General features: G+C 35.4%; 1 protein-coding gene across 6 annotated transcripts in view; it reads right to left on the bottom strand.

Moving 5' to 3' along the window:
* METTL25 (methyltransferase like 25) overlaps positions 1-14147 on the bottom strand; it is a 150762-nt gene that overhangs the window by 82954 nt on the left and 53661 nt on the right. For all 6 annotated transcript variants that reach the window (XR_004678702.1, XR_004678704.1, XR_004678703.1 and 3 more), the window contains exons 6-7: positions 6446-6540; positions 3766-3795 (exon numbers count right to left, since the gene is read on the bottom strand). Coding sequence is in view for 2 of the 6 variants with exons in the window: in XM_035002055.1 (XP_034857946.1) it covers positions 3766-3795; positions 6446-6540 (125 nt within the window). In the remaining 4 variants the exon portion in view is untranslated. The remainder of the gene's footprint in view (positions 1-3765; positions 3796-6445; positions 6541-14147) is intronic.

The raw sequence follows: 14147 nt of genomic DNA on the forward strand, positions 1-14147 counted from the left end.
AATAAAACACTTCACTGAAAAAATGGAAGTGGTACTCAAACTAAGAAACTACAAAAGTCACCCAAACTCCATCCATATCCCCCCAGACCTCTTAATATTGACAGTGTAAATAAATCTAACATGAAATATCAAATATTATCAGCAACAACCCTGGTTCCATGCCAAGTTACTAATGGAAAAAAAAAAAAAAAGGAAAGAAAAATGAGCCAGAGTAGCGGGAGGTCAACAATATCGTATGGTTCTGAAAAGTCTAATAAGGTGAAAACTCCAAACTATGCAGTGATTGGTAAAGTTTTAAAGACAGAGGTCAGTAGACTGTATATATTCCCTGAGTTATCCTTTTGTAACTTTTATTCTCCTTCCTAGCACAGAATTGTTATTTTCATCTGTTTTCAACTAAAATATGTTCGGATTCAGATGGAGTTTAGCACAAAATAAAATCTTGCCTGTGTGCTCAGGCAGAAAACTTAACTCTACTGCTCCTATCCTCATCTGACCGCAAGTTCCTACACTGTGGGCCCCTGGTGCTGAAACTACAAAAAAACACAAATTGGGGAGTTGAGGGTCAACCAACCATTATTTCTTGGGTCTTGTCACTGGACAATGTCTGACTTGCAAGATCTTGATAGAACACTTGGAAAGAACACACGTTATATCCTTTCTGGATGGTGGGAATAGTGGGGAGGGTGATTCTAGTCAGAAATGGTGTTAGGAATACCACAGTCCCCAGTTCAGCTCCTAAAATAACACACTGACAGCAGACATCCATACATACTTGAGTGCCCACAGTAAAATTTATAACCTTCAAAAGACACACTTCTTATATAATATCTCTTTCTAAATACAACTCCTGACTTAAGACAAACTGATTTCTAAACTTTTTTTCTGGAAGACTGCTCCAAAACATTTCATTCTAAATTTCCCATCTCCGGATATACTTTCTTTCTTTTTTTTTTTTTTTAATTTATTTATTTGACAGAGAGAGAGCACAAGTAGGCAGAGTGGCAGGCAGAGGGAAAGGGAAAAGCAGGCTGTCTGCTGAGCAGGGAGCCTGATGCGGGGCTCGATCCCAGGACGCTGGGATCACGACCTGAGCCGAAGGCAGACGCTTAACCGACTGAGCCACCCAGGCACCCCTTGATATACTTTCATTTGGCATTTTTTCATCTTCAGTAATTCTTTTTTGCAGTACTAAAAATCTCTATCATCTGTCCCTCACATCTCCCCAAATCCCTTCAGTTTTCTCACAAAAATGCTGAAATCCCCTTTCATACATTAACACCTATTGTTCTATTGAAATTCAAGGCATTCTGGGAAATATATTATTACATAAAGTAAAATATTAGCATTAGTATTATAAATGCTTACGAAGTTCTTAATTTTTTATTTGGTTAAGCTATATAATAAATAGGAAGTTTAATTTTATGTAAATTTTATATGAAACTCTAAAAATAGAGCTGGTATCTGAACTGAAGAAGCCTAGCTCAGATGTCCCTGTACCAAGCCATAATGCTATTTTGCCTCTTGGACACTTGGGCAGGGATGAGGTATCATTAGTTTTATTATGTACTTCATTTAGGGAAAAAAAATCTTAAAAATATGGTGTGCCTGGGTGGCTCAGTCAGTTAAGGGGCTGACCCTTGACTTCGGCTCAGGTCATGATCTCAGGGTCCTGGAATTAAGCCCCATGTCCAGCTCCATGCTCAGTGGGGAGTCTGTTTAAGGATTCTTTTTCTCCCTCTCCCCTTCCCTCTGCTCTCTCTTTCTCTCTCTCTCAAAACAAAAACCAAAAAACTCTTAAAAATAAAGCTTTCCATTCCCTGCCTTTGAGAAAAATTATATAAATGGTAGCAAGATAATTTAGAAATAAATGTATATTTATATTGTTATTAAAAACTGGTTGAAGACGACAAAAAGAAAAAAAAAACAAGAAATGCATTTAAACAAGAGATTATACAAAAATGCATACAGAAATACAAACAGGATAGAATAAATCATCATTCCCAAGTTATCCTGAGTAAATAAGAGCTTTACAGCTGTTTCCTAAGAGAAAGGGAAGAGAGTTATGAAGTACCTTCAAATGTGCATTCCTGGAGTAACTAGGACTACCCATCCTGGTAAATACGTACTGGGGGTAAGTGGGAAGGGAATCAACAGCTCCCCACCCCTGTCTGTCTGACTATTCCAAGAATAAACTGGATGTGGCTCAGAGTTTACTTTCCTTCACAAGTGATAAATCAACTTAACACTTTAATGCATTTTAAATGGGAGGGAGCAAAAACAGCACACCCTTAAAGTATATTATCTTAGGCATGCATTTTACAGGTCTAGTGGAAAGGGCTCTAAGCTGGAAGTCAGTACTCTGCAATTAATTAAGGGAGCTAGAATGCACTATTAAACTTCTGCTGTTCTGCTGTGTATCATGTTCTCATGTAAGTTTGGGATAATACCCAACTTATAAGATTACTGTAAACATGAGTAAGCACTTGGGAAATTGAAAAATACCACAAAAATGCACAGGAACATTATTATGATAAAGTCTCTTTCCTCTTCCATATCCCTAGGGAACCACTAGGTTGATATGCAATATAGCTGTTAACTGCAAACCAGGAGTTTGAGACTAATGCCCACACACCTAAACAATATGCTCTAATGCCTTTAAAAAATCAGTTTTTATCAACTTTTAGATAGGTACAATGAATACATTTTTTAATGAGATTATGGTTGTTATGCAGAGTTAAGTCTTTATCTTTTCCATTGATAAGAGTTTCTAGAGATTTATTTTTTAATTTTTTTTAAAGATTGTATTTATTTATTTGACAGAGAGAGAGAGAGAGAGAGAGAGAGACAGCAAGAGAGGGAACACAAGGAGAGGGGAGAGAGAAGGAGAAGCAGACTCCCCACCGAGGAGGGAGCCCAATGCGGGGCTCGATCCCAGGACTCTGGGACCATGACCAGAGCCAAAGGCAGACACCCAACGACTGAGCCACCCAGGCACCCCCAGTGAATACATTTTTTAAAGAAAGTTCTTAGCATCATGACTGGCCCAGTAAATACTCAGTAAATGATATTTGTTGCTATTGTCATTTTCAAATTATTATTTTTAAAAATTTAAATTGACATACTAACATTCCTTTAAAAAAAAGCAAAAAAGAGATTTCTAAAATTTAGGTCTAACAAGAAAAATCTTGTGAAAAGCTTAAAAAGAATTCTTAAAAATTTTTTAGAAATTCCCAATATGTTTCATGAATTATAAGGTAGAAGATAAGGCAATTACACAGATATTCTGGGGATACATTTAACTTCTGTTTATATGTGCAAGCCCATTTGGCTATTTCAACTAATGACTAATCAAGTAAAATAAGGAAAAGAGTTAAAAAAAAAAAACAAAATGTGTGTTTTGGACTATAGGTAAAAATAAACTGAATGCTATATCATGTTTACCTTTGCTTGAACTAAGTCCATAAAAGCCTAATAGTCAGCAACAGCAGTCTTTAGAAATATTTATAGACTGTTTATTATGAAGAAATGAGACATTAGTACAAGAAAAGAATGTAGAAGTTTTCTTAAAAGTTCAATTTACTTTTTCTGAAAGTTCACTTCTCTTTTAAAGTAAACTTACAGAAAATGTATAAATTTGAATATGAAGAGGTGATATTTATTAAAAGCCATCAGGTTTTAAGTTCATCAGCAGGTCAAGTACGAAGAGTACTTTAAGGAACCATCATGTCCATCTGCTATATTAGAGTAAACATTCTTACTTACCCCTTGGCCAACTGCAACTCGTTCCAATGCCTTTGGAGAAAAAATAAAGAGAAAAAGTTAAGACAGAGACTGCTCATATATTTAGTCTTACCTTATAAGACTTATAAACACACTGTATAAGGGCTTATAAAAGTGACATTAAAAAAGATTAATTGATAACATGTAAGTTTATACATTTAAAAGTGTTAATATCATTAAGGAATGTTAACCGGTATACTTGTATAATTTAGGGTTGATTTATAATAGATGTGTGTCATGTACACAAGCACAAACATACCTCAACTGTATACACTCCTTCAATTTTAGAAAAAATAAGAAAACGAAATGAAATAACATGCTCTTGGCTCACTTTTAGTTTAGCTAAAACAATCAAATAAATCCAAAACTATTATTTTTTTAATCTAAAGCTATTATTATGTGTGTGTATATACAACTTTTAACTTATTTTCATCTAATTTTTTATAAACGTAGTTTCATATTTTATTATAGAAGGTAATATTGAACAGACTGTATTTTAAAACTTAGTTTAGAAAAGTATGTATAGTTTTGATCTGCCTGGTCTGCAATTCAAATCAAATTCACATATGATCAAGTGCCCAGTAGAAAAGAAAGTAATACATATTTTTATAATTTTATACATAGCTAGTTTTTATATTTATATTTATTTAAGATCCAGAACATTTTTAGAAAATATTTCCTAATATTTCTAATAAATACTCATAATCCAACATATATGAAAGGTTATTTGAAAGATTTGCCATAATTTAAATATGGAATAGAGGCTTCTAAAACTTTCATTTTTTAAGAGACATAAATTTCCACACTTACGCAGTTTATATTTATATATATTATATATAACTGATTTATATATATTATTTATAACTGAATTACATTAAAATATTTTAATATTTATATTTTTTTAAATTTTAAATAGTTCAAACACAAAGAAGTAAAATATAACAGATCTGCATATATTTCCTATTCCATTTTAAAAGACTCATATTCGCTTTAGATAGGTGTTCTTCATAATCATATACTTGTTAGATATAGCTGAATCATATACTTCTAAGACTAATGGTAATTTACAGATTATCCTATATAAGTACAATTTTTTCAGCTACACAAGCTCACTGACAAGGTAAAGTACTTGCCACAAGTTGTATACCTAGGTAGCAAGTGAGCAAGAAGTAAAACTTTGTTCTATGAACCCTGATTAACTTCTCCTGCCCTCATACCATGAAGATTTAGTGGGAAAATGAGTTCACTGTATAACAAGTTGCTTCACAGAAAGTGTTTGAAGAAAAAAATTGCAATTTTTCCATTGACTTGAAGGATACCTTCACTGAACATTTAAAGCCACAGATTTATGAATACAGGAGATATTATGTAATTTTCATATTAAATTAAACAACAGGCCCAGAATAAGTTTATTATTGAAGAAAACACTGATTTTCATTTACAGTACTATTTGTGCTCATTTCAGATTAGATTTTTGTGTTATGGCTTTTGCTAAAAGACTGAACTGAATAAAGAAACAAGAATTTTTAATAAGTTGCTTGGTGTTGATAAAAGTATCTGCTTTTAGGTAAGTATAACTAGTTAAAAGTAGTCAATAACAAGACTACTTTTAGTATGTGTTGCTGATGAGGGATTTTAGAAATACAAATGATAAATTAGGATGACATAATAAAAGATAACCAGGTAGGTGATAAGAAGTTTCTTGCAAACATTAGTATTTTTCTTGGCCAATAAATAAAGATAATGAAGAAAATAAACCAAGTGTTCATGTCATACTAATCTAAAATATTTTGCAGTTTTATCAGGGTTAAAGTATGCTGACAAGATTGTATTAATCTAATTAAAATTTTATCTCTGGTTAGTACCCTTAACATTTATCTGAAAGCATCACCAGAAAGGTCTTGTTCTCCTTTTTTAACCCCTAAGGCTTTGATTATTTGTGGAAAAGGTCAGGTATGGAACAAAAGGCAATAAAAAATGCACAAAAAAAATGTTCCTTAGCCTCCAAAAAAGAAGCCAAGGTAGCAGGGACTGGGATGGAGCCAAGGAGAGGGGCATTCCATAGGAAGCTGACATCGGTCAGGAAAAGTTATTAAGTGCAGTGTGGTCTATAAATTCTATATTCTGAAATTTATTTTTCAAAAATGCTTTTTGTTTCTTTGAATGTTTATTTTCATAGCAACCACTTCTGTTTTATGAATGCAGTATATTCTTTTATCTAAGGGATATTAATAGCTATTTTACATTATTTTATTTTATTTTGTATAGTCTCCACTTCCACCAAGTTTCTTTTCTTCTGCTTATCTGATTTCTGTTCTTTCACGTTAGAAATTCTTTAGGTATCTAGAGATTCTTGGCTGTCTGCTGATAATTAAAATAGGGGTATCATAAACCTGATTAGAAGTATTATGCTCATGAGTGAGGACTGCTAATTGTGGGCTTCATCATAAAGATGACATGTGTCCTGCTTATTACCACAATGCATGTAAAGTAGTAGATAATGTTGTAAGGGCAAGTCATTTTTTTCTTAAAATTTGCAATGCACAAAAGCATTAATAATGATGCTCTGCAAAACTTGGCATTTAATTCATGATATTAGCCAACAATAATAAATTCTGCAACATCTGGATAAAGCTTAGTTCAGAAAAAAATATAATCATACCAAACATGCTGACATTCTTGCATTTCGACCACAGCACCATCTCTCTTCCTTTAAATACTGGCACATTGGAAATCCCCACTTTTCTTGGGTACTTTCTGCAGATGGAAGAAAAATATGGATTATTTAAATAAGATTCTTCCTCTTTCAGTTAAAGTAAACAATCTATTAAGAAAGAAAAGCAGTCATTGAGAGTCAAACAGTAGTTAAACATGGAGGTAGTAATGTTTAACAGTTCGTGCCAATCTGTTAATTGAAAGCATATTAATGTTATGAAAGTGGTATTTTCAACAACAGCTGTTTTGTGTTTAAGCTTTAGGTCTGATACTAACCAAATTGCCAAAATTATTTTTCTAAGATTTAGCAAAAGCAATTTAAAATGGAAGTACTCTTCATGTTCAGTGTAACTATAGGAAATAAGTAATGAGATACTGGACATTTACTGCTGACCTGATTAGATTTCTAAAAAAAAATGATTTGTTAAATGACATTTGGTAATTTATTATAGAACAATATTAATTCATCCCTAATAACGATGAAGCCTCAATTTTTTTTTCAGCCACTATATTCACTTTCCAGGAAAAGAACAGCTGTATAAGCTCTTCTTTTTCATTTTATTAACAGGCTGCAATATTTTCAGTTGTGATCCAATTTGGCTCAGTTGCATATATGGTTTAAGTAACAACAACAAAAATCAACATTCACTGCTTAATCACACATATCTTTTGCCTAACTCACTTACAGAGTTGCATATGCAATTTGCGGATGTTCAAACCCTTAATGCAGAACTATTAATTACACAGGGATTTTGAAAAGGAAAACAAATTTCTTTTTTAAATTGAAGCCTAAAAAATAAGAGCTTAAATTTTATCAAGACTGTGACAATTTAAAGAAAAATACAAATTTTCTATTAGGTTAAAAAGTAAAAATAGAATTAAAACCTCGAAAACATAAAACACTTTAAAAGAAAACAGTATTAAAAAAATAAATAAAAAGAAAATACTGTTGAAGTAGAATCCACTAGGTAAATTTCTCTGCTATGAAGGATCAGATGACTTTTGATTCAAATAGTGAAAATTTAAATTTCATGCATATCATATGCCTGTGAGAGTGGTTTCTTTCAGTTCGTAAATTAAAGTTTATAATAGACTTTACTGATAATCAGTTGGAAGACATGGACCTTTCCCTGGGAATATAAATAATAATAATGCTAGTGTTTATATAGCACTTAATATTGTGAGGCACTATTGTAAGTGCTTTAAATGTATTAACTAACTAGCTTTAGTCCCTACAGCAACTCTTTGAAATAGGTACACTATTATTCTCATGGCTTAGCTAGGGAAACTAAGCACAGGCAGGTTAAGTAAATTGCCTAAGTTGCAAAATCTAGCACATGGTGGGGTAGGATTTAAACAGAGGCAATCTGACTCCAGAGGCCATACTCTTAACCACCAAGCTATATAAACAATTTCAATTACACATGCACAGGACTTGTGGAGCCCTTGAAGCCCATCCAGGTCCTGGGGACCCTTGGACTACTTCCTCTAGTTCCAAGATGACTTGGAACAGCAGTTTGAGTTTTATTTAAGGCTTTATAATTTTACTGAGACATGATTACCACTAAATAAAAGAATTACTGTAAGGTTTTTTTTTCTTCTTATAACCAAAAAGAGAAATATCTAGATCTTACTGTAAAGGGTAAGGGGCTAGAGAGATAGGTTTGTGCTATTTTACTCAGAATAGTTAGGAAAGGTGCTAACCAATAAAATAGCTATATCTTCCCTTTCTCCTAGCCATTCTCTTACTCCTTGTGACAGTGATCCCAATGATGGGATTAGTCCTGGCAGTGCCTAGAAAGACAGTGGTGAAGCTGTGAGTGTGTGGTAGGGGGAAGAGGGGTGGGAATTATCCAGCGGAATACTGAGTTCTGGGATTCCCAGATTTCTAGTAATAAAGAGAAGATGAAGGCAGGGATACATAAGACCCCTGGTATCCCTCTTGATTTCAGATGACATAAATATGGAAGCCACCAGCGGAGGCTTCTGAGCACATGGGGCTGTCATTAGAAAAATGAAGACTAGTAAAAGAAGGTCTTACTGAATGATCACTAACTTGTACTGATGAAGGTGATGAGGGTAGAGAAGGGATATGGTGTTCCTAAGGGCACATAAAGCTATTCTTTTCCACTACAATAAAGGCCTACAGAAGGGTAGTTTTTGTGTATAAGGGAGCTTCCTCTCCAACCCTACATAACTGTGATGGCAGAAGAGCAATCTTACTCGATGTATACGGCTCCCTGAATCTCTGGCCAAAACACCTAAGATCCTAGGGCTCTTATAGTTTATAGGAATTGCCAGCCTTGGTTCAGGGTTATGTAAAATCTCATCAAAGCCTCCTTCCTTTGGACACCTGGTGGTTGTGGAATCTCCTTGAAGTTTTCTGAATCTACATCACAGTTTCCTCTGTGGTTGAGGTCATGGTGGCCTCACAGCTCTGCTCATTTTTTAAAAGTAAGTGCAAACAACTGATACAGAGGCAGGACATCCTCAAAGTCAAACAAAGCCTTTCATGTACAGGTTCAATATTATCTTTGGAATCTATTTCAGCAGCTTCATTTTGACTGCAGTGAAGAAGGAGGCTCACTTCTATGTCCTGAATCCAAGTCACAGAGTTCGGGTTTCTACTGATATCAATCTCCTATTTAACTGTGTTCATACATTTAAATCTAGTCAAACTGAGCTTTAACCACCCTTATCAGTTGCTTTTCCCTAGGATCATTTTCAGGTTATCTTTAAATGATAATTTTGGAATAGATGAAGTCTCTTGTTTTTTTCTTCTATCCCATTTCTTTTTTGTTGGCTTTAGAAATCCATTAATCTCATAAAAGGAGAGCTTCTACTAGTTCTTCCTTCTTGTGTTAATAATATTATTATCCACTTAATTAAGCAAGTTTTAAAAACCATCTTCTATTATTCTTTCCTTTAATCCCCAAGTTCTTATATACACAACCTCTTAATTATACCTCCTTTTCATCTTCAATCTTCATTAGCTCTTGACTGGGTAAATGCAATACCTACTTACTAATTCTCTTTTTCTCTTTCCTTTAGTCTTGCCCATCCTTTATATTAAGAGGAACATTATCTTTCTAAAATAGACACATCTAGAGCACCTGGGTGGCTCAGATGGTTAAGCATCTGCCTTCGGCTCAGGTCATGATCCCCGCATCCTGGGATCAAGTCCCGCATCGGGCTCCCTGCTCCTTGGGAGCCTGCTTCTCCCTCTGCCTCTCTCTCTGTCTCTCATGAATAAATAAATAAAATCTTAAAAAAAAAAAATTAAAAATTTTAAAAATTAAAAAAAAAAATAAAATAAAATAGACACATCTAACCATGTCACTCCAATAGCTCTTGTTTCCCTCACCACTAGCATCTATGAGACAAAACCTAATGCGTATTTTTCTTACTGTGGATTTTCAGGAGGTTCTGATACTCCTTCTTTGTAATATTCTCTCCCTCTGGTTCCATGATACCATGCTCTCTTATTTGTGGCCTAATGCTCTTCATATCCCCTGATAGTTTGTTATTTTGTGTCTACTGAATGTTCATAAGGATTAATCCTATCCCCCCCTTCAAACTTTTTTGAAGGATTCAAAGTGAAATGATTTCAGTTGGTAAATAAATGTATGAAGCAGCTAGACAGAATAAAATAGGTACTAATCAATTTGTATGGTAACTAAGTATCTCATTTGTCCAGTCTTATTGCTACTTAAAGCATAATTTGGGCATAGCATAATACAACTGTCAAAATTGCCCAAAATGAGTCTGGGGGCACTCACTATCAGTGAGAGCCAGTGTGTAACCTCTGCTCCATCTCTATGCTTTCCCTAGGCAATCTTACCTATACCTCAATATACACTAATGATTCCTGTAGTAATTTCCCAGGGCTGCTGTAACAAATTACTACACACTTGGTAGCTTGAAACAACAGAAAGGTATTCTCTTACAGTTCTGGAGGCTAGAAGTCTGAAATCAAGGTATGGGCTGGACCATGCTCTCTCTGAAGGCTCTAGGGAAGAATCCTTTCCTTGCTCCTTCCTAGCTTCTGTTGGTTGCTGGCAATCCTTGGCATTTCTTGGCTTATAGTTGTACCACTCCAGTTTCCGCCTCTGTCTTCACATGGCTGTCTTCCCTCTGTGTCTCTCTGCTTCCTCTCCTCTTCTTATAAGGACACTCACCATTGGATTTAAGGTCCACCTTATTCCATTATGACCTCATCTTAACTAATTACATCTATAAATACCCCATTTCTAAATGAGGTCACATTCTGAGGTTCTGAGTTGATGTGACTTTTTGGGAGACACTATTCAAGCTACTCCAATTCCTAAATTACATCTTCAACGACTCTTCTCTAAGATCTAATTCTACATCATAAATAGCCTAACTACCATCTCCAAATAGTTATTTCATCGGCACTTGATAATCAACATGTCCAAAATCTAAATAACTGAATGACACAAAACCAGATATCCTAAAGTTTCCTATTTCCGTGACTGGCATCAACATTTATTCGTTTACATGAGTCAAAAAAATTCAGTAATCTTCTCAGATACCTCTTCATACGTAGCTTGTTTTAGAAATTCCAGTTTATTTTTGCCCTAAATATTCCTCAAATCCATTCATATTCTCTATTTCCACCATCCCAAACTACTATGCTACGAAACTGCTATGAAAGCCTCTTGACTGGTTACCAACACATACTCTTGCTCCTTTTTATTTCAGTTCCAGTATTGCAAAGTGATCTTTTAGAATATAAACCTCATCAGTTCATTTCCTGATTTAACAGGTCCTTCTTCTCCTTTCAGATTGAAAACCAAGAAACAGACTCTTAACTACAAAGAACAAACTGATGGTTACCAGAATGGAGGTGGATGGGGGGATGGGTTAAATAGGTGATGAGGATTAAGGAGGGCACTTGTTACGATGAGCACTGGGTGTTGTACGGAACTGTTCTATCACTATATTGTACACCTGAAACTAATACTACATTGTAATGTTAACTAACTGGAATTTAAATAAAAACTTCAAAAAGAAAGATTAAGACCCTGTTCCTTAACGTGATCTGCTCATGACTACCTCTCTGGCTTCATTTCACACCTTGTTCTGTTTCACCCTCTTGTAACATTTTCAGTTCCCTAAGCTTTGGAATTGTCTGTAGTAGCTTTCCTATCTCAAAGCTTTGGAATTGTCTGTAGTAAGCCCTAGATTTCTATGCTATACTCCATGATTCTTCTATACCCATATCTTTGTAAATAGCCCCTTTGTAAATAGACTCCTTTCAAATTATTTTTTTTAAAGATTTTATATATTTATTTGACAGAGAGAGACAGCCAGAGAGAGAACACAAGCAGGGGGAGTGGGAGAGGGAGAAGCAGGCCTCCCGCCAAGCAGGGAGCCCGACACGGGGCTCGATCCCAGGACCCCGGGATCATGACCTGAACCGAAGGCAGACACTTAACGACTGAGCCACCCAGGTGCCCCCTCATTTCCAATTATTCTAATTGATGTGTACCATCCATCTGCTTACTGCTAACTTCCTGACTGGTTTCCATTTCACTTAAAATAAGACTTGTAATATCCTATGCAGCTCTACCTGATCGGTACTCTCAACCCAGAGCCACTGCCTCTCTGAGCTCCTCTCCTACTATTCTTTCTCACCACCACTCTGGCTTCTTGCTATTCCTCAAATATGCCAGCTTGTTCCTCTTGTGTGGAATGATTTCCCCCTAGCTATTCACTCAGTAACTCAATTACCTTTTTCAACTCTTTGCTGAAATCTCACCTTTTAATAGGGTTTCTCCTGACTTCCTATTTAATTTACCTAGTTAGATTATTTATTGTTCATTCTGCCCCTAGTGTTCTTTTCCAATGTATTCTTGATCTGAACCTCTTTTTAGGATTTTATTTACTTATTTGACAGAGAGGGCGAGAGAGCACAAGCAGGGAGAGCAGCAGAGGGAGAGGGAGAAGCAGGCTCTCCGCCAAGCAGGGAGCCCGAAGTGGGGCTCGATCCCAAGACCCTGGGATCATGACCTGAGCCAAAGGCAGACGCTTAACCATCTGAGCCACCCAGGCACCCATGCTCTGAACTTTTATAACTATTTCCTAACTAGTTTCTGTCCCTGATCTAGCTCTATGTCAATCTATCCTCTATAATGCCAAAAATTACTACCTTTCAGAAATGTAGATGAGTGTATGCAATTCCTTTGCATCAAATCAACACACAAGAGATATTTTTACGGAACAAAATGCATTTTGTCTCCCACTGAATAATATTCTGACACCCCAGCATAGCATTCATGGCTTTCACAATCTGGCTCTAATTTGCTTTTTCAGCCATATTTTCTGTTTCCAACATTCTCACCCTCAGCTCACTCTCAGTTATATATCCACAAGGACTTGTTTTATTCAGAACAAGCCACATAGTTTCTGCCTCTATGCCTCTTATCCACAAAATTCTCAAAATGTCCTTCCCTACTCATTCATCTTTCTCAATGAAGACCAAATGTTACCTCTTTTAGAAAGATTTCCTTTATCCCTTAGTTGTGAAAACTTGTTCTCTTCTAGTCTTAGCAGTATTTTGTTTATACATCCATCATTTATTACTTCTTTCATTCATTTTTTTCAAAAATTCACAGTCATAGTTGATTATAATAGTCTGTGGGCCAGGAATCTCTCACTCTCAGATATGCATGAAAGTTCTCTGTAATTGCTTCTGAATTCCTCACTAGATCACAGGCCTCCCTATGGGGTAGACAGTATCTCACTTTTCTTACATCCTCTAGTGCCTTCTACAGAACTTTGTGGAACTGAATAGAAAGAATGAGACAGATGAATCAAGATTATCTACATATCCTCATTATATTTTGGAAAAAAAATATTCTTTTAAAATTTCTTTAGGGGTGCCTGGGTGGCTCAGTCATTAAGTGTCTGCCTTCAGCTCAGGTCATGATCCCGGGGTCCTGGGATCGAGCCCCACATCGGGCTCCCCGCTCGGCGGGAAGCCTGCTTCTCCCTCTCCCACTCTCCCTGCTTGTGTTCTCTCTCTCGCTGTCTCTCTCTGCCAAATAAATAAATAAAAGTCTTTAAAAAAAATTTTTTTTTAAATAATACTAAAATTTCTTTAAACCTAAATGAAATCTGACTGAAATTATTTCATCTGGGAAGAACAAACAGGTATTACGCCTTTAGAGATACAAATTTCTGTCACCTAAGTGAATAATGTCAATTTGCATTATGCCTTCCTAAATAGAGGATTTTAGAATATCTTATTTAAAACCACAATAACCATTATTGAAATATGGGGGGGGAGATTGGAAAAAACATAGGTAAGTGATTTTTGAAAAATTCTGCTTTGATCACCACATACCTTACCCTCCACTCTCCTGTTTATTAGTTTCTTTTACTGTTTATAACCTGACATTACATATCTACTTATTTATTTTTCTATTGCCTGATGCCTTCTTATTAGAATATAAGCTTGATAAGCGCAGGGGCTTTGTTTTGTTTGATCTTGTATCCCTAGTACCTAGAATGGTCACATGACCAGCATGTGACAGGTACCCAATACATATTTCTTATTAGGAATGAAAAAAATTACAAAATCGTGACAAGTAAACCAAACTAAAACTGGGCAAGATTAACATGAA

The sequence above is a fragment of the Mirounga leonina genome, unplaced genomic scaffold (genome assembly GCF_011800145.1).
Source record: "Mirounga leonina isolate KUSES-001 unplaced genomic scaffold, KU_Mleo_1.0 Mir_126, whole genome shotgun sequence".
NCBI lineage: Eukaryota > Metazoa > Chordata > Mammalia > Carnivora > Phocidae > Mirounga > Mirounga leonina.